The 26,321-nt window shown below is 48.5% G+C and overlaps 1 protein-coding gene and 1 long non-coding RNA gene across 2 annotated transcripts; one reads left to right on the top strand and one right to left on the bottom strand.

Annotated features, from left to right (window-relative positions):
• Window positions 1-3,409: 3,409 nt before the first annotated feature.
• On the bottom strand, window positions 3,410-7,166 carry DBX1 (developing brain homeobox 1). The gene is made up of 4 exons (XM_068148616.1): window positions 6,812-7,166; window positions 6,158-6,259; window positions 4,169-4,371; window positions 3,410-3,781 (listed from the first exon to the last, which is right to left on the bottom strand). The coding sequence occupies exons 1-4, from the start codon at window positions 7,164-7,166 to the stop codon at window positions 3,410-3,412; spliced, it is 1,032 nt and encodes a 343-aa protein (XP_068004717.1).
• LOC137446224 (uncharacterized) lies at window positions 7,012-9,099 on the top strand. The gene is made up of 3 exons (XR_010988582.1): window positions 7,012-7,095; window positions 7,998-8,054; window positions 9,035-9,099. It is a non-coding gene; the product is annotated as an uncharacterized lncRNA (long non-coding RNA).
• The last annotated feature ends 17,222 nt before the right edge of the window (window positions 9,100-26,321 follow it).

The raw sequence follows: 26,321 nt of genomic DNA, 5'->3' as shown, positions 1-26,321 counted from the left end.
GTTGCTCAGAGCCCTGTCCCTCCTGACCCAGAATGCTTCCAGGGATAGGGAACTTCTAGGAGTACTTAACTTGGTAACCCTGAGCAGATCAAACTGGTCACTTGTAATAAAGTCATGATTTCTTCATCTGCAGGACAAACAGAACAGGAGTTCTCTGCAAAGTGCAAAGGCAGAGTCTTGATGGCATCACTTTGATCTCCGAGGCAAGCACTGAGCAGGGACATCTTCAGCTAGATCAGGGTGCTCAGACACACAGATGCTTTTGATTTGCTCCTTTCCTGAAGACTCAAGGACACTGAGCTAATTTCAAGGGATAGAGATCATGCTCTGGCTAAGCATGGGCCATCCCTTCTCCTGCCCCTCAAAGGCATCCGCCCATGTGGCAGTTAGGAGGTCTAAAGATGAGAGCGAGAGGCAAGTGGGAAGAGGCTGTGCTTCCAGTGAGACCTTGTAGTAACCCTGAGTGAAAGCTGTTTGTACAGGAAGGAGCTGGTGATCCACATTAACAGTTAACCTGCACCTGCCCAGGCCTGTTTTGTACTGCCCTGGCTTAGCTGCCAGAACAGCCCTGAGCTGTGCTGCACAAACCCTTTGGCCATAGCATCATAGTGCCCAGTGCATCAGAGGATCCTGCAGGCAGCTCCTGCTGGGTGTTGAGCAGCCTGTGTGTCTTGTCCTTTCTGTCACCATGCAACAAGTTAACCTCCTGAATATGTCCTGTCTGTGTGGCTGCAGAAATGGTGAATGGATTAAGAAGAGGTTCCTGCAAGGGGGAAAAAAACCCAATCCTGTAATAGCTTGGGCAGTTCTTTGATTCTCAGTGAAACTGAGTGCCTTTCATAGAGGGACCACAATGAACCAGCACCACCCAGTGCAAAACAGATGTTAGGACACAAAGCTCAAGCTGATGAGGAGTAACAACCTCATAAGTTCAGGTCTGTGAGAGCCACAAAACCTCATCCACAACAGTATTTCTGGCAGCACTATTCCACCATTCTCTGCCTCCCTCCCCACCAGTCCTGACTGTTAAATCCATTTATCTTTGCACAGCAGTGCACAAGTTGACCCTTGGGTTCCTGGAAGGCATTGAGGACTTCTTGCTGCTGCAGATGCTGGACATGCCAACCTGGAGCAGCACACTGACAGATCTACTGCTCACAACCTGGTAAGGCTGATTTGACAAGCTAAGTAGCAGTGGCAGTGTTGGATACAGTGATCAGAGCATTGTGGAGTTTCAGATCCTGCTTAGCACTCTGATGACTGGTAGTAGGACAAACCCCCTGGGTTTCAATATGCTCAGAGCCCAGCTGTGAGAGTCTGTGGGAAGCATCCCTGGAGGGCAAAGGAACTTGTGAGTGCTGGGAGTTGAGGTCTCTTCCAACAGGACTTCTCCCTTTCTTGCCTTTTCTCACAGCTGTGGCAACACAGTGAAGTGGAGCAGACAGGGGTGGTTGTGTTCAGGTGACACCTGCTGCATTTGTTTCTTGGTGGGCGTTGGGCAGGGTCTACAGAGCAGAAATTCAGTTAATTTTGTGATGAAATCTGTTTCAGCAGAACTCTGCTCCCCGTAGGAGGGGGCAGAAAGCCTTGATGTCTCTGTGGTGGGTGCTTTGTGTCTCAATATGTGTGCAGGTAGTTAGGGATTTGGATGTTAGGAAGAAGTTCTATACAGAGAGAGTGATTGCCCATTGGAATGGGCTGCCTGGGGAGGTGGTGGAGTCACCATCATTGGAGGTGCTCAGGAGGAGACTTGATGGGGTGCTTGGTGCCATGGTTTAGTTGTTTGGGTGGGTTGAATTGGTTGATGGGTTGGACACGATGATCTTGAAGGTCTCTTCCAACCTGGTCTGGTCTATTCTATTCTATTCTATGCTATGCTATGCTATGCTATGCTATGCTATGCTATGCTATGCTATTCCATTCCATTCCATTCCATTCCATTCCATTCCATTTCTCTAGCCCATAACAATATTGTAGCTGCATGCTCTCAGTCTGCAAACTGTAGTATCTCAGCAGGGTGATGAAGAGAAAATGTCCATATCCTGACCTACCTGGGTAATAACTACAAGGAAGGAGAGCCAGAAGGGCTTTAAATGGAACACAGAGTAACATCAGCAGGACTTAAATTGCTTTCAAATGCAAGGAGGGAGAATTTCTGTTCATTTTAGCTGCAGCCAACCTTTAATCTTTTGGTGGAGTTGCTCCCTGGTTGAAAGTCAGGTAGATGTTCTTGTAAGGTTATTTAATCTGCAGCTGATAAATTCTCACTGAACCACAACACTGTTGGCAAAAGGTAGTTTGGCCACAGACACAACCTCCAACAAGCAGAACAAAGCACTCCTGAATGATCAGACTTGCAAGTCTACTTCTTTTTATTATTTATGTAGTTATTTATTTATTATTTATTTGGCAATCAGTCACTTTATTATATATATACATATTTAAAGTCTGTACATGGTAAAATACAAAATAAAAGTGTTTCTTTATAAGTTACACAGTTCAGCAGCTACATTTCTCTGTACTTTAGCCACCCTTTAAGACAAAACAAAGCCCCAAAAAGAAAGGCAAAGGAAAGGAGAGGAATCTTGCCAAGCCATTCACAATAACCTTGGTATAAAACATCCATACAGAGTAAGTGTACAAAATAGTGTACAGTTCATAAAAGCTGTGCAAAGACAGCAAAGCTCAGTCACAAATCAAAGAGGCACGTCCACTTCCCTCTGTCCACACCACGGAGAGCAGAAGCAAAGGGGTAGGTCAGCACAGGCCTGTGGGCAAAACAAAGGTGTGAGAGGCAGAGCTTCCACGTGGTGTCAATGCATCACCTGCAATGAAAAGCAAAGTGTGAGGTCTCCGTTACTCAAGGGACACAGACATTGCGCCCCAGGAGTCATCCCAGATCCAGTAGCTGTAGCTGCTTGGGCTGAGGAGGGAGGCAGCTTTTGGGTTGTTCTTTGTTTTTGGAGGCAATGTGTTGCTGGATCAGGTCAGGCTTCAGGTTTTCAAAATCTGAATGGTAGCTGGAAATTCACTTGAAAGGTGGTGAAAAGGGCCACAGAGTCTAATGGTGTTTTGGTGGTGGTTCTTATCTGGGGGGAGAAAGGCTTCCCTCTCAACAGGCTATCCTTTCCTCCTTGCTGCCTGTTGCTCGCATTTCAGGAGAAGGGAACTGAGCAAATGTTGATTGTTAAGCAGAGAGAGTTATGAGAAGGGCAGCAGATGCTAGGAATGTGAAACCTCCACATGAGGGAAGGAAAAATAAGGAATGCCTCTAGCAGAAATTCTTGCAGCTATGTGATAGAGAAGCTTGTGGACATTTGGGTGGGACATCACCTCTTCAATTTATAGCATCTGTTTTATTTACATCTTTGCAATGTCACCATGTGATGGTAGAAGCAGGCAGGGTGATCTAAGAGACTGTGATCTCCTCCTCTTCCTCTTCCCCTTCATCATCCTCTTCTTCTGAGTCTGAGAAGTCTGAAGGTTTGCTGGGGCTGCTAGAATGGGACGGAGAAGGAGACATCTGGGAGTCCAGTCTGTCCCTCAAGTGTAGATGGTCTGGGGACTGGTGGTAGGTTAATGGATGTTGGGGGCTGGGTGGGCACACAGAGGGAACTTCCTCTTCCTCCTCTCCTGAACATTTTTTGCCTACATCACTGAGGTCTGGGTGAGGATTGAACTTGGTGGGTAGGGTCTGTTCTCTGCAGCCACCAGAAGAGAGGAGCTCTCTTTCTTTGGAGTTCCTCCACTTCATCCTCCTGTTCTGGAACCAGATCTTCACCTGGGGGGTGAAGCAACATAGAAATTACATAGTTCATTAATACAGGGGCAGGAAAGGTATTTTGGTTGCACTCTTGAAACCCTGCTTGTGCTTGTACTGAAGTTAACAGAAACACAGAAACTAATCTTTGGGGACCTGAGGAGAGGGGCTGCAGGGCAATAAGACCATGGTCTGTCTCGTCCAACTCACCCAGAAGGGAATCAAGCCACTATCTTGGCTCTATTGATGCTCACAACCCTGTAACCTGCTTTGGTCTTTTGTACCTTTTGTGGCCAGTTCTCTTTGCTCCTGTCCCCTTTGCCTCCCCTTCTCTCAAGCTGCCCCTGGGGGTAAGGAGTTCAGCTCCCTGGCCCCCACTCTGCCCTCCCCATCCTCTGCCCCTCTCACCTGTGAGTCCTTGAGGCCCAGCTTGGCTGCCAACTTCTTCCTGTCGGGTTTGCTGATGTACTTCTGCTTCTGGAACATCTTCTCCAGTGCCTTGCGCTGCACGTCGGAGAAGACCGCACGACGCAGCATGCCCCGGCGCGGCTTGCCACGGGCAGCCAGCGGCCAGGAGAAGGTGCCAGGGATGGGGACCACGGCAGAGGCAGCTGTGGGGGGGACACACACAGAGGGCTGAGAGGAGCAGGACCGGTCCCCACTGCCCCCTCCCTGGCTTTTGGGTGGGCACCCATCAACCTGGAGCCATGAAAAGGAGCTTTAGGCTTTAACTAAGAGCCCTGCTTTCAGCCCGTGATCACTGGGATTAGATCTATCAACTCAAACGTGTAAAATGGATCAATAGTGGCTGGTTTTGTTGGGAGATTCAAAGGTCTCCGGCCTGAAAAGGCAAAGTGAGGCGTATGGGCTAAGAGAGGTATAATAAACCAGCTTTGATTATTTTTCCCCCCCCACCCTTCTTCTTCAGAAGCTTTTATCATCTCAGGCGCTTTTATTATGCTGGAGATGAAAATGAGGACTTTTCTGATTCGAACAAAACCTCTTCAGATGCAGTTTTGATCAATCAGTATTCATCTCTCTCTTTTTTTTCCCTTATATTAATCTCTTCTCTCCCCAGCCCCCCCACCCCCCCCCACCCCCCACCCCTCGAAGTTGGAGAATTCAATCCGAAGACATGAAAAGTAACAGCTAATTAGCACATCGCCTGGCTCCCGGTGGCATTGGTATGATAAAAAGGGCAGAGTTTCGCCTTAAAAAAAAACAACCAAACCCAAACCACCAAAACGGGGGGTTGGGGGTGGGGGGTTGGGGAGGGAAGAACCTCCCCCAAGAGAGACAGAGATGCTAATGAAGCGTGAATGGTAATTGTGTAGTAATGAACTAACAGAAAAAGACTGAGGACAAGCAGCTAACGCCATATATTATTGGAACAAAAGAGATTTACACTTTCAAACTAAACACAACGGCATGCCAGGCTCCTCGGGAGAATACTGATGGCACAATCGTCTCTCTCCCCAAATCATTTTCATTAAATGGACATGAAAAGCTATTTATAAAGCTCAAGTTGTTTTTGTTAGGCTATTCACATGCCGGAGAAAGGAAGCAAATTCCATTATCCGGAGAATGAATGGAAGAGCTTGGGTTATTTTTTTTCCTCCCCTCTCTCCTTTCCCCTGTTTTCTTTCTTTTTTTTTTTCCTTTTTCTTTCTTTAATTAATAGCTCGTTTGTGCCATTAGATTTCTTCTTCTGCCTTTCTTTTTTTTTTAATTGTTCGCTCAGCGTCGTAATACTTCAGCGCTGGAAGAATCGTACCCCCACGGCCTGCTTTCAAACCGTGTCGTTTGAACAGCACGGACGGTCTAAGCGAGAGGTGAAGTGGGAGACGCAAGGTGAGGGAGAGGAGGGTTGGTAGGTGGTGAGGAGGAAAGTCCAGCTGCACCCGAGGCACCCTCCGCCTCTGCAAACACCAGCGGCCCGGCCCGGCGGCGCTGGAGCAGTGGGAAAGAGCTGAGGAGGGGAGGACACCGCGGAAGGGAGGGAAGGGGACCGCCTACCTTGCGCGGGGGCTGCGCGGGCGCGGAGCGGCGGGAGCTGACCGCTCCCCTCGTGGTGCTGAAAGCGGCCCCGCGGCGGGAGGAGAAGCCGAGGAGGAGGAGGAGGAGGAGGAAGGGGGGGAAACGACCTGCCTCGCCTCGGGACCGTGACAATCCCGGCTAATTTGGCGAGCAGCGGGGGGAGCAGGCAGGGAGTGTCAGGCAGTCACTGCCTGTGCTAAATCGGGCATCAAATTGGCGCGACTGATGCTTGAATGTTGTACTCCTTCCAACCTCTGAACCAGAGCATAACCCCCGGGGGTGGGGGGCGACGGAGTAATATCACCGGGCTGTGCCTGGAGCGGGAACGGAGCAGAGGGAGAGGGACTTTTAAAGACGTACCTGGGAAATAGGAAGATCTGATAAAAGGCTGGAAGGATCCTTCAAAGTACGGAAAGGAGAAAGTCTTTGGAGGGACGCTCTGAAGCAACGCAGGGGAAGTTTCTGATAAATAAATACAATGACATTAAGCAGAGGGCTACCACCGCTTGGGCTGCCGCTTGGTCCGGGGTACCGATGCGGTACTTTTGTCCCCAAAAGAAAAGCCAAACTGGACTCAGAACCGCCTAAGAAAAAAAGGCACTTTGGGGTTGTTGTTTTGTTGGTTTTTTTTTCTGGGATGCTATTGCCACCAAAGCGGCACTCAGGAGGGCAGGCAGTCAAGAAACTCGTCTGCGGAATCTCCCGTTTGCAGACTCAAATCTGCGGGACCCCCATCGGCGGGACACCCCTGCCCGCTCCGCGGGTCCGTCCTGCGGCTTCTCCGGCGAGGCGGGACCAGCAGCCGCCTGCCAGCGCTCCCCTTAAATAGAAGCGATGCCGGAGGGCTCTGCAGCCCCGTGCTGGGTCCTCCCTCCCTTTCCTAAGCAGTTTCCCTCCTCTCTCCCTCCTACCCCACAGCCCTTCTCCTGCGGACGGTGGGTCCGCAGCGCCGGGAGCCGTGGAGCCGGGATGGGGTAGGGGTGAGGTGGGGTGTGTGGGAGCGGGGCCGCTTACCGGCGCGGGGGGCGGAGGAGAGGATGGCGTTGACTCCGAACTTCAGGAAAGTGGAGTCGTTGCTGGAAGTCTGTGGCGAACAGATCCTCCTGGAACCGGCGGCGGTGGTGGAGCTGGTGAGCTCCGGCGTCCCCGAGTCCGTCCTGGCCGCCGAGGTTGGGGGGGACATGCTTGGCTGGGGGGCAGTCCTGGGCAAGTAACTGGTGGGCCTGCTGATCCGGATCAAATCTTCCACCAGGAAGCTGGAATGGCTGGAAAAAGCTGACTGCAGCGACTGAGGCAAGGTGAGGGTGGGGGTCGGCCGGAGGAGGCTGGGGTAGACGGCCGGCGGGGCGATGAGGCTGGGGAACATCATCGCAAGGGCCGGTCCGCGGAGCAGGGCTGGGGCCGCTCGCTTGTTTGTTTGTTTGCTTTTGCTTTTTGTTTTCTGCTTTGCAAACCTCGGTTAGTAAAGATCCAGCCAGCCAGCCTGGCGGGGTTCTCTGCCCCTTCCTCCTGGACGATGGGTTTTATAGTGGTCAGCCCCGCTGAGGCTCTTTCAAAAGTGACAGCCCCAACAATGGGGTTCAACAAAGTTCTCCACTTGAGCTTCATTCAGGGCGAGCTCCGGGCTCCTCCATTGGTCCAGGGCTGCAATTTATGATTGGATTAGACTTCATAAGCAACCGGGGCACAATGGCCCCGCCACAAAGAAAGTGTAGTCATCAATTTTGCATATTGACCGCCTCTTTGGAATACAGCGCTCCAAAGGCTCCCAGCAGGGTTTTGTTCAGAGGCAACACACACAGGCTAATTAAATGCCTATTTAAAAGTTTCGAATGACATCTTGCCTCGTAGAAAGGGAATTATTTAAAGAAAGCACTAAATTTATTTGCCGCTCCCCTGCTGAGTTTAGGAAATAAATCAATAAATATTCATATAAACTTATCTGCGGGCTCTCAGAAAAGCACGGCGTTTGTGGAATGGAAAATACAAACTAAAAGATGTGGAACTAAGCTCAGCAGAGGGGAAGGGCAGGGGGACACACAAAAATATCGGGAGAATGGGTCCCATCGTGGCTTGAGTACTTTCTGCCCTTGCTGTAAGTGTGCAGCAAAATTTGTGCGTGTAGTTGGGGGCTGTTTTACTATCTGTACGTCGGAGGTCCGGCATGAAGTGAGTTTGGGGTATTGCCCTCTGCTTTCAGGATCTGAGCTTCCCAAGAGCGCTCAGGCAAGAGCCTTTGCCCGTGTCGGACCGAAGGGTAAGCCTCGCTGTAACTTGATAAGAGCCGTGCTCCGGGAAAATAAAAATAGATCTGAACACTGAGCAGAGAAAAGATTTGAACAACTTTGTAAGACCAGAGCAGCCCCCTCGGGTTCTCAGCCCGTTGGTCCTCATAGGCGTAATTACATCAAAAATAGTGGAACTCCCTACCCTCCGGCCGTGAAAAGGGGGACAAACGTTTACATCCTTTTGGCTACAGTGCAGTTCGAGCTGATTTTGGCTTTATCAGTATTGGTGGCTCGAAGCCTTCTTGACGCCGCCAAACGCACCTGAACTCATCTTGCACCTGCGTGCGCCAGCAGAGTGCCCGGAGGTGGGTGCTGGCCGGCGCTGCAGAGCCCCAAGTCCCTTAAGTGTGGTGCAAGGGACGAATGACATCGTCTAACGGAAAAGTAGAGAACGAGGCGCCTTTTTTTCCCCTTTTCTTTTCTTTTTTTTATCCTTTTTTTTCCCCCTTTTTCTTTTTTCTGGTCGAGAGGTTTTGTTTGAGCGCGGCAAATATGGAAATAGGCGCAAGTGTAGTTAACGTCCTTTGGAGCTGGGTGATGAAAGCGGCTATTGAGAGTGGTTTTACCTGATTTCTCTGTTAAAGACTATAACAGATGTGTTAAATGTCCTATGTTTTAAAAGCACCCTATTCAGTCCTTTGGTGCGGCTGAACCTTTGCAAGCAGAAGTGTGCAGCTCAACCATGCAGCCTTTATCCTATTAACCATGAACTAACTGTCACCTTCAGCTGTTTTCCCTTTTTACTTTTTTAACACAAAGCTCTCTCAAAAATCTTATTAACCAGCTTTATTTCTCTCGATGGTTTTTGTCCGGACGTTTTGTGTTGATTATCTCCATGTCGATGCTTTAACCATTCAATAAAAGTGCATCTGCGATTTATATCACATTAGGGAAGAAAGAAAGTCTGTTAAACCTCTCCCTTGATTCAAATCAAAAAGTTATTTATTAGGGAGTACGGAATCAGCCCTGGAAATTGTATGATCCTGACAAGCTTTCGCGGTGCTGTTCGCCGGCCTCCAGCAGCTGAGCATCTGCAGAAGGCTGACTTGGAGGATCCGCTGTCTGAAAGCATCACTTTGAAATAAAACCTCGCTGGAGTTTCCACCCCGCCTCCCCAGTTTTGTTAATCTTGATGCTTAGCAGGTAAAGAAGAAAAAAGGAAGGAAGGGCGCGGGCAGAGCCCAGAGGGCTCGGGGGACTTAGAGGGGAGGCTGCTGGGCAGCGCGGCGGGTCCCCGGCACCTGCCTCCCACCCCGGCTGGCACCATTCAGGTACTGAGGAGATGTTCGAGGGGGGTAGAGAAGCAGCGAGGGGCTGCCCCTTTCTGCTCCTCGTTTAGCTTTCCTCTTCCCCCCACCCCGACGGCTCCGGGCTTCTCGCAAGCCCCTTTATACACACGGCTGCTCTCAAGGTGTTAGCGAGCGAAGTGGGACGGCAGCGAACGAAAAAAAGCAAACGTGACTTTCCCAATAAAATAAACGACTGGTACCCCCTTAACCACCACCCCACAACCCTCCTCCATCTTTCTGTCTCATCTCCGTCACCTTCTCCCTGCCCCTCTCGCAGCTGCTCTCCCCCCCCCCCGCCCCCCCATATCGGTATTTCCCAGCACAGCTCCGCCCGGGCTGCTCCCAGAACACTCCGTTTTTTTACAGTCATTATAGGTTTCCTTTGAGATGATTTACTCCTTTCTTTACATATACATTGGGGGCATTTTGCCTCACTATAGACCAACTGCTGCTAATTTCTCTGGTTTAAAAAAGAGGGTCTGACATTTTCTGGAAGGTTGGGTCAAACGCATGCTGGGGCACACGTGGACCCAGTTCCTTGTGATGCGTCTGAGCACACTCATAAAGAATTCCTTAAGCACCAAGGCAAAAGGGACTAGACATGTGTTGAAAGGGAAGATAGACCATAAGAAACCAAGAAATCAGACGAAAGGATCTTATTTTAAGTGATCTCCTTTGGAAGTTTCTTTTCAAAGGCAGTGATCATTTAAGAGAAAGGGAATTCTAATGTCTCAGGATAAAACCTGTGACTAATGCCGTTTGACCTATGCTCACGCCGTTTTGTGCTTCCTGCCATTCATTTTAATGTCGTTATCTTCAAATTTATTTCTTAAAAGTCACTCGCTTGCTTTGTCGCTTAATAAGAAAAAAAAAAAAAGATAAAAATACAAAGAAAAAGAAAAAAAACCCAAGCCCAAAACCGCCGGGAGCTTGGGGAAGGGCAGAGGTGGAGCGGGGGGTGGTTAGGGGCTGCAGCCTGCGTGTGTCCCGGTCCGAGGCTGGTAATCCGCATGAAATTGGGAGAGCCAGCACTTCAAATCCGGACACCAAAGCGCTCGCCTGGGCTGCGCCAGCGGAGGCTCTCGGGAGCTCCAGCCTTGTCCCTGTCCTCGTCCTCGCCGTCCCCGGGAGACAAACGTCTCAATCACCGCCACGGCCCCACGCGGGACAATCCCCCCCAGCCTTTCCCGGGACAATCCCAGCAGCTTCCCGCAGCCAGGTGAAAGCCACACCTCGCATCCTCCCCTCTTCCCAAACCAGGAACCGCTTTGCAAGGGGTCGGTCTTGTCCCCGCTCCTCTGCCCACCCCCGCACCCCGGGAGCTGCAGCTTCGCCGCTTCGGAAGCGTGTGCGCGCTCGGTCCGGTTTGTTTGCTTTCTGCTCCCCCCTCAACTCCCTCCCCCTCCCCTCTCCCCTTTTTCTGCAGGGAGGGGTCGGCAGTAGGAGGGATTCTTCGTCCCCGGCGTGTCCCGAGCTCCCTAACGATGCTTATCGACCTCGTCGGGGGCCTGAATGGAGGCTGCGGGGGCGAAGCTATATTAAGACACCTAAGGCTTTACCTTTAGAATTCAAGCACAAGGAACTGTAACTGTTGGTTCGTTCAAAGCTCTTCTAGATCCGATCCTCCCCCCACCCCGCACCCGCCTTTTCTTGAAAATCCTTCTATTGTGCCAATCAAGCAGATGGTTTGCAGGAAATATAGCTTGGCCCCAGTGACCGAAACTAATTTTAACTAGCTTTCCAAGCCTGGCACGTTTGTTTTGCTCTTACAAAATAGCTAAGGGAGAGAAAAAAAAAACAGCTGGCAAGGGTGAATTAAACCCATTAAAGACACATTTATAAGAAATTATATTCACATAGGTTGCTTGAAACACACACCCCACCCCACACCCACCCCCCCCCAACCAAAGAGGGGAGAGATGGGCGTATTGAAATGAAAATGTCCCTGAACACACTACCCTCCTTAACATCGCCTGAGAGTCTCAAAACATTTTACTAAATAGATTAACTTGACTATTGTTTCCCATCACATTTATCAGCTTCATTAAGTGAATAGCTGAACAAATATATTACGCATGCATGAAAAGCTCTTTTGGGGGCTGCCTTATTGTGTCCTCAGCCCTGACAGGTGGTTAACTGTGTTTCTCTCTCCTCTCCCCCTCTCTCTCTCTCCCCGCAAAGAAAGAGGGATCTCGGACGCAGCGCTCAGCCCAGACTTGGCAAAGGGACCTGGAGGGAAGAGTTACTTTCTTTTCCCCAGCCATTCATGCTGGCCAGCCTAGAGTGCAGGCAGCCTGAAATGCAACCAGATGATCTGATCATGTCAGAAGTAATTAACTTTAGTTTGGACTCTGCGTCTTGCTTGTGCTTTGCTAACTCCTTTCCAAGCCTGTTTAATTTGCAGCCTTTCTTCCAAATTCGATTATTTTTGTCCACTTTGTCCTTTTATCCTTTTCCCAACCTCCACCTTTGTTTAAAAAAAAACCCCAAAACACAACAACCACCTAACAAAAACCAATCTGGGACTGAACAACCCCTCTTCTTTCTTCTCCAGTGCTCAGTCTGCTAAACAACCACACAACCGCCTCAAAAACCAATTCACTTTCTGAGCTAAGATTTGCACATTTTGGAGAGCTAGGACTGGTAAATGCAGTATGCTGCTTTATCTGTTGCCTGAGTTTCATGATTATTTAGCATGCTGGAAAACAGCTGGGAACTGTTTGGATTTTTAGCTGCTGGAGGCCAAGGTCCTGATTGCTTCAGCTGCAGTCTCTGCCCCAGGAGTTTCCAGGTTAGACTGGGCAGATGAGGAATCATAGAATCAATAAGGTTAGAAAAGACCTCCAAGATCATCAAGTCCAACCTGTCACCCAAGACCTCCTGACTAACTAAACCATGGCACCAAGTGCCACATCCAATCCCCTCTTGAACACCTCCAGGGACAGGGACTCCATCATGTGCCTGGGCAGCACATTCCAATGGCTAACAACTCTCTGTGAAGAACTTTCTCCTCACCTCCAGCCTAAACTTCCCCTGGCACAGCTTGAGACTGTGTTCTCTTGTTCTGGTGCTGATTGCCTGGAAGAAGAGATCAACCCCCAGCTGGCTACAACCTCCCTTCAGGTAGTTGTAGAGTGCAAGGTCTCCCCTGAGCCTCCTCTTCTCCAGGCTAAACAACCCCAGCTCCCTCAGCCTTTCCTCATAGGGCTTGTCCTCAGCCTCGTTGCCCTTCTCTGGACACCTTCAAGAGTCTCAATGTCCTTCTTAAATTGAGGGGCCCAGAACTGGATACAGTTTCTGATTTCTCTTACACTCATGAAACGTCCTTGAAATAGCAAAGACCAGGACCTTTCTCAAGGGAGCTTCTCCCACCTGTAGATATGATGTTCTTGCTCAGGGAGTTGTATTTCTTTTTAATGAAATAGTAAGAAAGGAAAGCCTAACTCATTCCCCACCAGACTGGGGAGATACATGGGGGAAGGCTTTGCCCATTTATGCCTTCAGCTCTCTGAAAGCAAACGGAAATCTCTGGGGCTAAGGAGAGTGCAGGCATGTAAAGAAAGTCGTAGAAAAGCTTTTCCCCATGCCTTTGGCCTGAGAATGTTGCTGGTTCTGTCAGGGCTGAAGTCAGGGGCAGAACTCGTGCTAATTTCAATGCGGTGGGGTTAAGCCCTAGAAGAATTTCAATGCACTTGTCTCTTTTCAGTACTTTGTCAGGAGTGTTTTGATACTGCAGGGGGAAATATCAAAGAAGGCTGGAGTTTAGAATCAGACAGGCAGGATGTGTGAATGGGAGCCTCATCCCCTCAAGCAGGTTTACTCAGGTTGCTTGTCATGCCTGTAGAAATGAGAACTACTTCATGAAAATCAGTGTGGCAGTGGAATTCACATTTTGGCTCTCATTGTGACATGAGTTTTGTCTTCTTTCTGCTCCCCTCTGTTTTTACCTTTCCCATTTAAAGCATAAGAGGGTGGAGAGCATCGAATCTCATCGCTAAAAAAATCTTTAGGGACATCAGGTGTGGTTTGGCAGATTTAAAACTCCATTGGAGGAAATCTGGTAAAGTCAGGTTGTCCTGGCACAGGAGATGACTCTTGTCAAGGAGCTATACTCAGGCTGCTGCTCATCAGACCCAGAAAGGTCAGGAGAGGAGAGGTTAATGTAGCTTTAAACTATCCTGATTGGTGGCTGTTCTGGGATAAGGGGTAGTTCCTAGTGTCTTTTAAATAGTTCTGGTTTAGAGCTTAAATGAAAGTCTGTTCCTTCATCAAGCTTTCCCTAATGGCATCACACCAAACAAGATTTCTCTATCCTCTCTTTTTGCTGAAAGTTTCCTGCTCCTACTGGAAAACAAACAAACAAAAAAGAAACAACCTGAAAACCCCTCACAAACACTGCCCCAAAGACCAACCACAGCAAAACCAGTGGAGGGGAGCACGTAGAGACAGGGCTAAACTGCTGCCTGTGACAGCTGTGTGCCTGGCAAGTGCCTCCAGAGGCTTGGGAGGAAGAACAGAAGATGCCCTCTTCTGCTGTTTCTGCAGTGTCCTCTAGCAATAGAGAAGGCTTTTGGATCTCAGTTATGGTGTTCCAGCTCTAATATTTGCCAGACACTTTTGAGAAGGCTGAAGTAGCTTTGGGATTTACACAGTGTATTTGTTGGAGCAGAAGGATCCACTAATCAGTTGTCTTTCTATGGGGCAATTGATTCAGACAAGGGTTTGCACCTGGTTTCAGGCCTCACAGTAGTTAAACTAGGACCAACTCCAGGCTGGACTGAGCTGAGAGCAGTATTCAAAGCTGGGGTATTTGCACTCTGAGCAGATGGAGCAGGACTGTGAAACAGAAAACATTTAGGCTTTATGCAAAAGCTTTAGGAAGAACCTTGCCTTGGCTTATTCTCCATTACACACAGCTGTGTGGGTGTGAGCCAATGCCTTGCCGGAGCAGGTGTAGGGAATGATGTGCTCTGATATACTGCAGCTCCTTTTCACCTTCTGGTTCTTTCCCCTGCCTGGTGTTTTGAGTCTCCCAGAAACCAGCATTTCAAACCCACACTTTATGTTGGTAGATGAACTCCAGCACCCAACTAGCTTGTCTGGTAACACGGAAAAATCCACCAAGACAGACAACTGAAGTCATCCTCCTGGGTTGGAGACTTTTCAGCTCTCATGCCAGGGATCCAGAACGTCTGCTGCTGGGGCCCTGTGGCCGAGAGGACTGTCCTCCTCCTGCTCCTCCAGCCTGTCCACTGTGAGGTAGGTGCTGAAGGCAAACCTTGCATCTTTACCTCTTAGCTGTGTTTTCAGCCGGTGCTCTCCTGAGGAGCTGCCGTTAAATCGCAGGGTTTGTTTTATGGCATCGTTTCCCAATCAAGCTTTGTCCGGGCAGGACAGCCAAGTAATCACTTCTAGCTTTGTAAAGAATGTACACTTTGTTTTCTTTTCCTCTTCATTTAAATTCCAGAGAGCACAGGACTCCCCGTTTGAAAGTAGATTTTTAACCATGACTGGAGAAGCTTAGTTATCAGTTATGCACCATAAACAATATGCAGTGGGGTGGGGGGGGATGTTTTGAACAGATCTATTCAGGCCTTGCTTGCTAATCTAATTACAAAGTGTAGGTTTCCTGACACAGAGCTGCTTGCATAGCAGAGGCTTTTCTCACACCTGGTGGATTGTTTAGCCAGGATTTTTAAATGCTTACAGTTTTAAGGGGGGGGGAGGGAATCCTTTTTAAGCAACAAGTTCCTGTGCAGGGTAATAGAAAGAATTTAGTGGTTGTCAACACGAGTTTAGTATAAGGGTGCTGTGTAAAATGTGGGTTCACTTTACACTGACCTTTGGGCAGAGTAGCCCAAAATACTGCTTCACTTGTTGGCTTCTTTTGAGGGTCAAGGAGAGGATAAAGGCTCCCAGATGTTGGTGACTGCATGAAATTAAACGTGAGCATGAGGGTGTGTGTATATCTGTGCGGGGATGGGCACGATGCTCCCCTGCTTTTGGGATGTTTATTGTCAGCGCCTCCAAGCGCTCCGCAGCTCTGAAAGGGCAGCTTTGAATCGCGGCCCCTGCAAAACAGCATTTTTGTCCTGTTTAGTCCTTCCCCGCCCCCCAACCCCCCGGATTCCTACAAACAAAATAAAGTACCTTGTCGAATAAGGGCCATTGAGCAGCGATGATGGGTTAAGAGTGGGGGTCCGAGGTGGCGGCGTGGGTGCTTGTTTATCAGGGCGGAGTTGTCAGTTATTGGCTGCGCTGGTGAAAGGAGGGACGCTAGGGGCTGATGGCTGGGGGAGCATTGATGTGAGGTAACGGAGTAATCGGATTGAAAGTGAGCCATGGTATTTATGTCAGTTCACATTTCGTCACATGAATAATATGAGGTTGCTACCTAGCCCGGGCCTTGGCCCGGGGGTTGGGTTCTAAAGGCTCTAAGGCCTCATTGGATTCAAATATAAATTAATTCTCACTGGAGCGTTGGCTGATTAATCGATTTGCATAATAGTAGGAAAACTGCAGTGTGGTTACTTTTGCGGGGATTTGGACAAGAAAAGCCTTAAATTCATTTGAAAGAATATTGTGTGAGAAGTCAGGGAAGCAAAAGCACCTCTATAGGGCTCTCAAAGCCATTTCTTCCCCCCCCGACCCTGATGTGCAAAACCGAGGGCTGAACTTGTTCACAGGGAAGCCTGACGCCCTCCTGGAAGAAAATTGCGTTGCCATCTCTGGTTACACTTGCAGCTCTCCGTCGGATGGCAATAGTGTTGCTTCTGGGAGCCAGAGGGTTGGCCTCACTTTGGAATATCGTTCAGTAAAAATGAAACCTGAATAAAAAAGGCCCAGTGTGCAGCTGGGGTCGGTGTGGAACCACAGTGAAGCCATGAGGGCAGATCCAAATTCACTTGCAATGTAAATGGCTGCTTGTGTGTCAGCCTGGTTGGGGTTTGCTGCAGGGGAGTGAAAGAGCCTGGTTCTGCTGGCCACACATCAGCTTGAGGAGGGAAGGAGAGTGAGTGGTGCTCAGTGCTGACCCTGAGCAGAGGCTCAAATAGAAAAGGGGCTTCCCCCCTGACCCTCCTAACAGGTGTCTCCAGCACTTCACTTTTGGAGGTGACACCTGAAGCACACCTCAAGTACTGTGGTCAGTTTTGGGTCCCTCACTACAAGAAGGTGGTGGTGTGCTGACTTACAGGGACAAATACCATCAGGGCTCTTATCATAAAATCATGGAATGGTCTGGGTTGGAAGGGACCTCCAAAGCTCATCCAGTCCAACTTCCCCCCTCAGTCAGCAGGGACATCCTCAACTAGATCAGGTTGCTCAGAGCTCTGTTGAGCCTCACCTTGAATACCCTCAGGGATTGGGCCTCAACCACCTCCCTGGGCAACCTGCTCCACTGTTCCACCACCCTCATGGTAAAGAACCTGTTCTTAAAAGCCAGCCTAAATCTGCTCTTCTCTCATCTCAAACCATTGCCCCTCATCCTATCACTGCAGGCCTTTGCAAGAAGTCCTTCTGCAGCCTTCTTGTAGCCCCCTTCAGGTACTGGCAGGCTGCTGTTAGGTCTCCCTGGAACCTTCCCTCCTCTAGGCTGAACAACCCCAGCTCCCTCAGCCTGTCCTTGTAGCAGAGGTGCTGGCTGTTGCTGGATGCATCTCTGGTTCCTCCCCTTGCTCTTGGCTGGGTAGGCTCATGGGTGCTCTGTGTTGTTTCTGGTGCTTTATTTCTTGAATGCTTTGGTTACTGCTTCTAACTTTTGAGTTTTGTTTTGCCCTTCTGCATTCTCCCCACCCCCCCATTATTTTTCCCCCCTTTCCTATTCTTCCCCACCACCCCTTTCTGTAATTCATCCCACCAACACCATGCTTCTAGTGTAATTACTAGTTTGGCCTGGCTTTCACCTCCTTGATTACTTTTTCAGAGCCATTTAGGAAAGATGTGCTGCTCCTTGCCTTAATGCTGACTTTTTATCTTCCTCCTTCTTTCAATTTTTTTCCCCTGCTGATCTGAGAATTAGGCAAAAGATCTTGACAAATTGCCATGGGAAAAAAGGGAAGATGGTGGCCAAAGCCTCTTATTTATGTTTAAAAAACCCCCAAACCCAACCCAAGCCAAAAATAACCCCTGCTGGAGTGTCTGTTGCAAGACCAGTGTCTGAGAGCACAAAACAAATTGATCCCAGCCATGGTCATAAAGCAGCTAGGCTGCAGTATTTTTGTGGTGAATTCTTGTGGAAGGGGAATGTCTGGGCTCTGCAGCAGGTTGGGCCATACAAGCCAATGACATGCCTGATTAACAGAACGTTGTTACCAGATAATAGTGACTCTGCTGTCTTGCTCTGGTATTTATGAAGAATAAACAAGACCAAGGAAAAGCCAAGACATCTGCTTTCTGAACAGAAGCCCTCAGTCTGTTGACAACCTTCTAGTCCAATTACTCCACGTCTTTTACACCCCGTGATTGATGTAGGTCTGGTGGTTTAATCTGGGGGAAGTTGAGGGCAAACAAACTGGGGAGCCTCTGTGCTTGCCTGACTGACCTGGGCAGCAGCCCTCTTTGAACCAGCCCTTGGTACTTCAGGGAAATACAAGGCTGCCAGTCACCTTGAGGCAGGGGAAGGAAGAGATGCCCCATGTAGCAAAGACATTACAGGGCACTGTGACAGTTTCAGGCTGTGCCATCACAGGCACCAAGCCTCCTGGGTCCAGAGGGAAGGGCCAGATGGACGTTTCTAGACTGGGAAGACCATGAGTACAGACTGCATGAAAATCTTGTTTGCATGCTGTGCAAGCTGTTTGCTCACAGCTGCATTTGGTGAGAGTCTAAGCTAGGTAAGCAGGCAGGTCAGCTTATGAAACTGCAGAAGAAAAGGTCTTGAGGAAGTGATGCTGCTTCCTTCTGGAGCTTTTTGAATGTAGAATCCCCATTAGAAGCTGTTTCAGCTCTGGTTTCAAAGCCAAGCTCGCAGGCAGGCTTCCTGGCTGATCTCTGTCCACACAGACTTTTGTGTTTCACATAAAACAAACCTGTGTTTGGCTTTGCCAGCACAGTTCATTACTAGCAGAAAGGAAACAAGGAGCTGTTCGTGTCTGCTGGGGAAGTCACATCTGTGACACGGAGAGAAACGATCTTCCCCTCAGAGCTGTAGAAAGTTGAATGGCAGAAGTAAATAACCAACAATGGGATGTGCTCAGCAATATTTATGTGAGCCTTGTGTTCTCACATCCACTTGGATGGCACTGAATTGTCAGTTACTATATCAATCTGCCAAGTATGAATAGCTCTCCAAGAGCCCCAACGGTCTCAGGTTAAGGCATCTGTAGGGCTGATACAGATCATGCGTGGTATGGATATGACCTCATTCTGAGGGCATTGTAAATTAAATCATTCCTGAGCCAGGGCAGCAGCTCCCTCAGCAATGTTCACATGGAAACCTTGAGACAGTTTGCAAAGAGGCAGATCCTCTGGCACTTGCCTGTCAGATCAGGCCTGGTTCAGTTTGTCTTCAGCTATTGGTTTCAGACTGAGCTCATGGCTGTGGCTGCTGCACAGCTTCAGAGTTTTCACCATAGAATCATACAATTGTTAAGGTTGGAAGGGACCTCAAGGCTCAGCCAGTTCCAACCCCACTGCCATGGGCAGGGACACCTCACACTGCAGCAGGTTGCTCACAGCCACATCCAGCCTGGCTGCAAAAACTTCCAGGGATGAGGCTTCCACCACCTCCCTGGGCAACCTGTGCCAGGCTCTCACCACCCTCCTGGGGAAGAACTTCCTAACACCCAATCTGAATCTACCCATTTCTGTCTTTGCTTCCTAGAGGATCTTTTTGGGAGGGAGTGGAATTTGTCCCATGCTTGTAGCATGATCTTCTCCAAAGTATTTTCCAGGTGTAAACAGAGAAGTGACATTGACCACTGCAGGGTGTAGAAACTAGAGAAGGGTTTGCAGTGATCACATTCAAGGGTGATGTTTTACCTTTGGCTAAATGGGAGTATAAAGCCATAGATTACAGATGATTCACCTAGTCACAGGTAGTTCCATGATACTTTTCTCACTCTCACATAGCTTTGGTCAAGCCAAAGGTGCTCTTGATACTCTGCCTGCCTTCAGTAAAATAATCACAGCAGATCTAACTTGGAGGAGTTAGATGGAGGGGTTCAGGAAACACTGAAAACCTTTCCCTTTGGTGAACCCTTAGTTGCCCTCTTGTGCAAAGGAAAAAGCCCAGGGACATTCTAATTAATTACAGATTGTTATCTTTTCCCTCCCCAGAGAAGGTGAATGCTTTTCTTTCCTTTCCTTCCAGGACAATCAATTAGTGTAACTTAGCTACAAACTAACTGTGAAGAGAAACAAAACCCTGAGACATTTTATTTCCTTTTTCCCCCCTCTGCCCTGAATTGCTTTGTTCTGTGTGGGGAAAGGACTCCAAGGCTGAGTTTTGCACAAAACTCACCTAATAGTGAAGAGGGTAAGCAGAGCACTGAGCTCTCCATCTGCCTTGAAGTGAATGGCTTCCTGAGGGCTGTGAATGCTCTCTGTCTTTCCCTATACAATGTAGGTGTTGCTACTCATCAGGAGAAAAAAACTGAGGCAGCCACTGGAAGGGGAGAAAAGGCTGTCCTGGGCAAGGGGAGAGCACTTGCTCTCCTAAGGATATCAAATTGTGCTGCCTTAATTGCAGTGAAAGGGAGTGAGCTTTGAGGTGATGCTCTCAGATGCTGGGTAGGGGCACTTCGAAAGAAACCTTTTGCCTGGAGTAAAACAGGATCAGAAGTGTGTTTTGCAGGGAAGGAGCTATTAACACCCTCCCTAAACCCCAAAAGCTGGAGCAGCACATCTGAAGATCTTCTGGCCATGCTCTCCTTCTCAGTTTCTTCTGGCTTTCTTCACCTACCCACACCCTTAATGTCTCTGCACATGGCCTAGCAATGAGTTAGTGAAATCACAGCTTTGCTGTCTGTCTTCATTGCTAAAATTGAGCATGAAATCTATTAGTCACTTTTTTGGGGGGTGGTGGGAGGGGAATTGGCTTCTGCTCACGGATGACCAAGACAGAAGCATTTCAGTGGTCTCCAGCAGCACTGGTGTGTATCTGTGTGTAGGCAGGAGAGGGATCTGGTTTGATTTGCAGAGAGGTGGGGATGCTCAAGGACATGGTGTACTGTGGCTGTTCTGTCTTCATCTTCCAGCATTATTACATCTGGTCCTTTCTTCTCTTTCTTTTTTGTCACCCCCCCTCCCAATGTTTGTTTTGCTTCCTTTGTCTTCGTGTTTAAGGTGCACCTATGGGAATGAGAGGAGAGAGAGAGAGCAAGGCAGGCAAGCTGGATGAGATCAGATGCCTGCACTTTTAACTCTGATCTTGTTCACTTTGTATTTCCACCTTCTGGAGGCCTTTTGCCTTAGTTACTTTTTGGTCCAAGCAGACCTTTACTCTCATGTCAGCACAAAGGGGTTAGGTGCAGTGCTTTCTGTGGCAAAAAGCCCTCGCTGGGGCTGAGCAAAATCTCAGCTTTTTTTTTTTCAGAAGCAGAGCCACACAAAAGATTTAAGGGGGGAAATTGTTAAAAGGGAAGCCCTTTTCTCTTTGGGCTGAATGCAATGGGGAGATTAAAACTTTCATTTGAGATTTTGCTGTATTCATAGTAGTGAGGCCATGAATAGGTCTAAGTCAGAGCCCACAGTGGTTGTGGTGTGCCCTTTTATTCTCTGGCACATCTTCAGACACAGGTTGTTTTGCACTTGAAAGAGGTGAAAGAGGGGAATGTGGGATTTTGACAGCTGATATTGGCCCCTGGGCTCTTGATGGGGATTTTCTAATTAATCCCAAGGGCCCATCAGGTGGTCAAGATGGAAGGATTTCTGTCAGACAGGGCAAGAAGTTGGAGTTTTCTGGTTTATTTTGGTTTACTTTTGGACAAATACGCCAGGGATGCTTTTTAATGTCACACAGGAGAGGAAATCGATTGTGCAGAGGATTTTGGAGATGTTTATGACTTGGATAACCCTAAAGCTCAGCATTTCAAGGAAAACTCCCTTGCTGTTGAAAGTGTCTTGGACTTTTCCTTAAATTAGCATTATTACTTTCTGATGCCTTTTCATCCTGATGTACAAACCTGTACCACTGAGACTGGCTCAGGTGGCACACTGCCACCCTTTCCTCTCCAGCTCTGGGGGCTTGTGGGGGGCAGTAAGTCCTAGGAAATCATCTGCAGGATCCTTACTGCATGTATGGAACTGGCAAAGCTCATTAGGGAAGGAGCCATAACACAGAAAGGCTGGGCCAGAAGTGTGATATTTTGTATGCTGCATGAGGCTTGCAAAACATCTTTCTTCAGTTTTAAAAGGCAAAACATGAGCAGACCTGCAGGTGTTGTCTGCTCTCTTTCCAGTGTTGTAGGCTCTCAGCCTCTCCTCTTTGCTGGGATCTCAGCACCAAGAAAGGTTATTCAAACTTCTTCCATCAAATAACATTTCCCTAGTTCCTTATAACCAGCTTCTCTGCTGGGATTCTGACTTCTAAGAGCATCAAATTCTGGAAGCAAAAGAGGAGTCTCAAAAGGAGGATCTGTCACTAAAAATGGGGGTTTAGTATTGAAGAGATCCACTGCATGAAATGAATGCAAATGACACAAACCCTCAACGACTTTCTTTTGTTTGTTATTGACTTCAGAGCCATTGATCATTTTATCACAGGCTCACAGGATGCTAGGGGTTGGAAGGGACCTCCAGAGATCAAGTCCAACCCTGCTGCCAGAGCAGGAGCATAGAATCCAGCACAGGTCACACAGGAACACATCCAGATGGGGCTTGAAAGTATTCACAGAAGGTGACTCCACAACCTCTCTGGGCAGCCTGTTCCTGTGCTCTGTGACCCTCACAGTAAAGTTCCTCCTCATGTTGAGGTGGAACCTCCTGTGCTGGAGTTTATATCCACTGCCCCTTGTCCTGTCAGAGGGTGCAAGTGAGCAGAGCCTGTCCCCTGCCTCCTGACCCCCAGCCCTCAGATATTTATGAACATTTATTAAATCCCCTCTCAGTCTTCTCTCCTCCAGACCAATCAACCCCAGGGCTCTCAGCCTCTCCTCTCAAGGCAGTGTTCCAGTCCCTTTAACCATCCTCAAACCCTCTGATGTACCCTCTTGAGTAGATCCCTGTCCCTCTAGAGCTGGGGAGCCCAAAACTGGATGCAGTATTCCAGGTGAAGTGCATTTATCACAACACTGACAGCAAAGGGTAGTTGTTTTGGGGAGAGAATGGACAATGTAAGCATTGCAGGACCACACCAAATGTTTCAAACCGCAACTTAAACCCAAGCAAGTCTTGCCTGCACTCACACTTGGCTGCATGGCACTTGGAACAGGTCCAACATTGTGTTCTGGAATTCAGTGAGTGTGGCTTGAGTGAACAGAGTCAAAGAGCTGTGGAAATGGATCTGCTTGTGGTCTTATCTAATGGTTGGTGGCAAATAGAGGGATATGTTAACTTTCACAGAGTAATAGGTGTGCCCTGTTCTCTGCTTTTAGAGAACTCTAGGCACTTTAGCATGGCAGGTGACATTTTATCTTAGAGTCCTGCTACAGAGGGTGAGAACAACTTCATTTGGCTATTGAAGCCTAAGGTTAGGTTGGAAAACTACATAGGGCTACTACTTGGCAATTCAAAGGGATGCTAAATAATTGCAAGAGAATAAACATGAAATGAATAATAAGAAATAGATATTGAGTGAGCCCTTTGGAGATTCCAATTGCTCTAATTCCATACACTAGAAAGAGGCATGGAGGCTTTGGGATGCTTGGAGAGTTCCTGCCTAAATGTTATTTAATGGTCTTGAGAACACGGATGAACAGACTTGACCTGGGTCAGGAGTTTTATGCTTTCCTTATCCAGGGATTACTCTGAGAAACCTGATGAGGTACAGACATTTATCCATCTTCAGTGAAATTAAATTCCTGGTAGTTCTTCTTGCCTAACAGATGCTGCAAGCAGGCTGATCTTGTTTCTTCCCTCCAGTGGCGCTCAGCGCGGCGGTGTGGATGAACAAGACATTCATCTCGCTGACACGTCTTGTTTCAGCTGTTGCTGTGACAAATTGTTTCTGCCATAGTTCAGCACTGCAGAGTTGCTGGGAGTGACTACTGTGTTCTAAGGGTTGCTCATCATGGGCTTTAAATTGTGGTTGGTTGGTTATTTGAGGATAGCTTTAAATCCTGAGCAACCTGATGTAGCGTAAGGTGGCCATGGCCAAGGGGGTTGGAGCTGCCTGATCCTTGAGGTCCCTTCCAACCCTAACAATTCTATGAAATCAAAACCCCAGTGAGGTGTTGCAAAGCACAGATGACTTCATGCAGTGAAAGCTGCTGCTGGAGGGACAAGAAAGTGCAAGGTGGTTCTCAGCCCTCAGGAGTCTACCAAAGCTGCCCAGCTTCTCAGCAATATCATACATGGCTACTTTCACCAGCACATGTGAGAAAGGAATGTTCCTCTTGTGGGGGAGAATTTGGCTCCTGAAACCAAATCCACTCCCACTGCCTATCAATAAAAGGCATTGTTTGGGAACTGGCCTATGCATTTTAAGAACACTGCAGTGCTTCCCCACCCCTGATTGCTGCAGATTATGAGATCAAATTTCATGTGCTTTAGCAAGGGTGGAGAAAACAAGTCAGCCCTGATGATGCTCTGTGATATGAAAGACATTCACAGGCTCATTCTAAACTCAGAAATCTGCTTCTCACTGAATCACAGAAACAGTCAGGTTGGAAAAGACCCTCAGGATCACCAAGTCGAACCATTTACCCTACTCTACAAGGTTCATCTCTAAACTATATCCCCAAGCAACACATCCAAACGACCTTTAAACACATCCAGGGTTGGTGACTCAACCACCTCCCTGGGCAGCACATTCCAGTGCCTGACAACTCATGCTGGGAAAAGTATTCTCATGCCTAACAAGAGTGGAAGGACCACACCTCTGCTTCCAGTGATTTATCAGGGTAGGGTTATCATCCTGAACTTGCAAGAGCTCATCAAGGCACTCTGTGTTTTCGCCTTGCTTTCTCGCTGCTGGCCAGCCTTGCTTTTACACCATCCTCCTCCTCCAGCTGAATTACCTTACCACTCTTGGTAGACTTAATTCAAGTTTTAGTTAGTAATCCTCGAGGAAAAACATCCACTGGCTCACAGGATAACAGCACAGTATCAGGAAGGAAAGCTTGTTTTCTAGGGAGCAGTTCTCTTTCATCCCAGGCTGGTTGTGGCTGTGAGCGACCTGCTGTAGTGTGAGGTGTCCCTGGCCATGGCAGGGGGGTTGGAACTTGGATGATCCTCGAGGTCCCTTCCAACCCTGACAATTCTATGATTCTATGATCTCCCAGTGAGTCTGGATAAAGCCATGGAGTCATGATCTTGAACAGAGAATCATAGAATTGTCAGGGTCAGAGGAGACCTCAAGGATCATCCAGTTCCAACCCCCTGCCATGACTAGGGGGAATGGGAAAAAAATAGAAATGGGTGGGTTCAGATTGGATGTGAGGAAGAAGTTGTTCCCCATGAGGGTGGTGAGAGCCTGGCACAGATTGCCCAGGGAGGTGGTGGAAGCCTCATCCCTGGAGGTGTTTGCAGCCAGGCTGGAGGTGGCTGTGAGCAACCTGCTGTAGTGTGAGGTGTCCCTGGCCATGGCAGGGGGGAAGGAACTGGCTGAGCCTTGAGGTCCCTTCCAGCCCTAACAGTTCTATGATTCTACTTTCTTCCTTTGTGTGTACAGGGAGACAATGCAACAACATCTGCCTTAGAAACACTTGAGGGGAAATAGTTTCAATATACTTTCAGGGTACAAGAGAGATGGGGAGTGGTGTTTTGTCTAGTTGTGACAACGTTACGAACTTTTGGGTCCTCCTTTTTTTCTGTCAGTTTATAGCAACTCTCAGTCTTTCCAAGTTAACTTAAATAGCTTTCAATAAGAGCTAAGAACCTTTACAAATGAAACTTCATTTTTTTCCCCCTCACTGTGCTGTTCTGTTGCTTGGGTTCTGTTGGGGTTTATTTTTTTGGTGGTTTGGATGTTGGTTTTTTTCCTCTTCCTCCCCCACCCTGAGCCCTACACCCTGAGGGTCTCTTTGTTGTGGAAACCAAGTTTATCTTATTCTAGAATACAGTATCCATGCCTCATGTATATTAAGTGTTCTTCCTTGTGACACCTTCTGGTTATAAAAGCTTATCCACACTTTCCTAGCTTAATCACTGACTCACCAGGAGATTAAGGCTCATCTCTGGAGTATTTAGCAAGCCAGCTAATTGCGGGTGAAATCAGCGGGCATTAGAGAAAGCTGCGGTGGCTTTGGGGGCTTGGGACAAGGGAGAGTGGCAGACACTGCCTGATGATATGTCCTGAGGCCCCTGAGTACCCCTGTCAGTCATCAATTACTGGCTAGAATCGTAGAACTGTTAGGGTTGGAAGGGACCTCAAGGCTCAGCCAGTTCCAACCCCCCTGTCATGGGCAGGGACACCTCACACTACAGCAGCTTGCTCACAGCCACATTCAGCCTGGTCTTAAAAGCCTCCAGGGATGAGGCTTCCAGCACCTCCTTGGGCATCCTGTGCCAGTCTCTCACCACCCTCATGGGGAACAACTTCTTCCTCACATCCAAACTGAACCCATCCATTTCTATTTCTGCTCCATCCCCCCCAGTCTCTCCCTGACATACTAAAAAGTCCCTCCCCAGCTTTCTTGTATGGTTGTACCATTACAAATCAGAAGTTCTTCTGACCTTGGCAGGGTCTCCAATCTGCCTGTACTGCCAATGGTTTCTCACTTGCACAGCAAGGAGGAAATTCAGCTGGGAGTTTGTGCTTGGACTTGATCTAAGGAAACTCACTGAGATCAGAAGGAGAAGCCTTTATGTTTTCCTGCTGAGATGCTGCATAACACAAATGAGTTT

Source organism: Melanerpes formicivorus, unplaced genomic scaffold (assembly GCF_026170545.1).
Source record: "Melanerpes formicivorus ecotype bairdi unplaced genomic scaffold, bMelFor1.0.p_v2 SCAF_16, whole genome shotgun sequence".
Lineage (NCBI taxonomy): Eukaryota > Metazoa > Chordata > Aves > Piciformes > Picidae > Melanerpes > Melanerpes formicivorus.
This window is presented reverse-complemented; position numbering and strand designations above follow the sequence as displayed.

What these genes read in the sequence shown, in the direction of transcription:
- DBX1 (XM_068148616.1), bottom strand. Translation starts at nt 7,166, where the DNA reads ATGATGTTCCCCAGCCTCATCGCCCCGCCGGCCGTCTACCCCAGCCTC. An exon ending in CAGATCTTCCTATTTCCCAG is followed by an intron (nt 4,372 to 6,157) that starts GTACGTCTTTAA and finishes TCCCCCCCACAG; the next exon opens with CTGCCTCTGCCGTGGTCCCC. An exon ending in TGGGCCTCAAGGACTCACAG is followed by an intron (nt 3,782 to 4,168) that starts GTGAGAGGGGCA and finishes TTCACCCCCCAG; the next exon opens with GTGAAGATCTGGTTCCAGAA.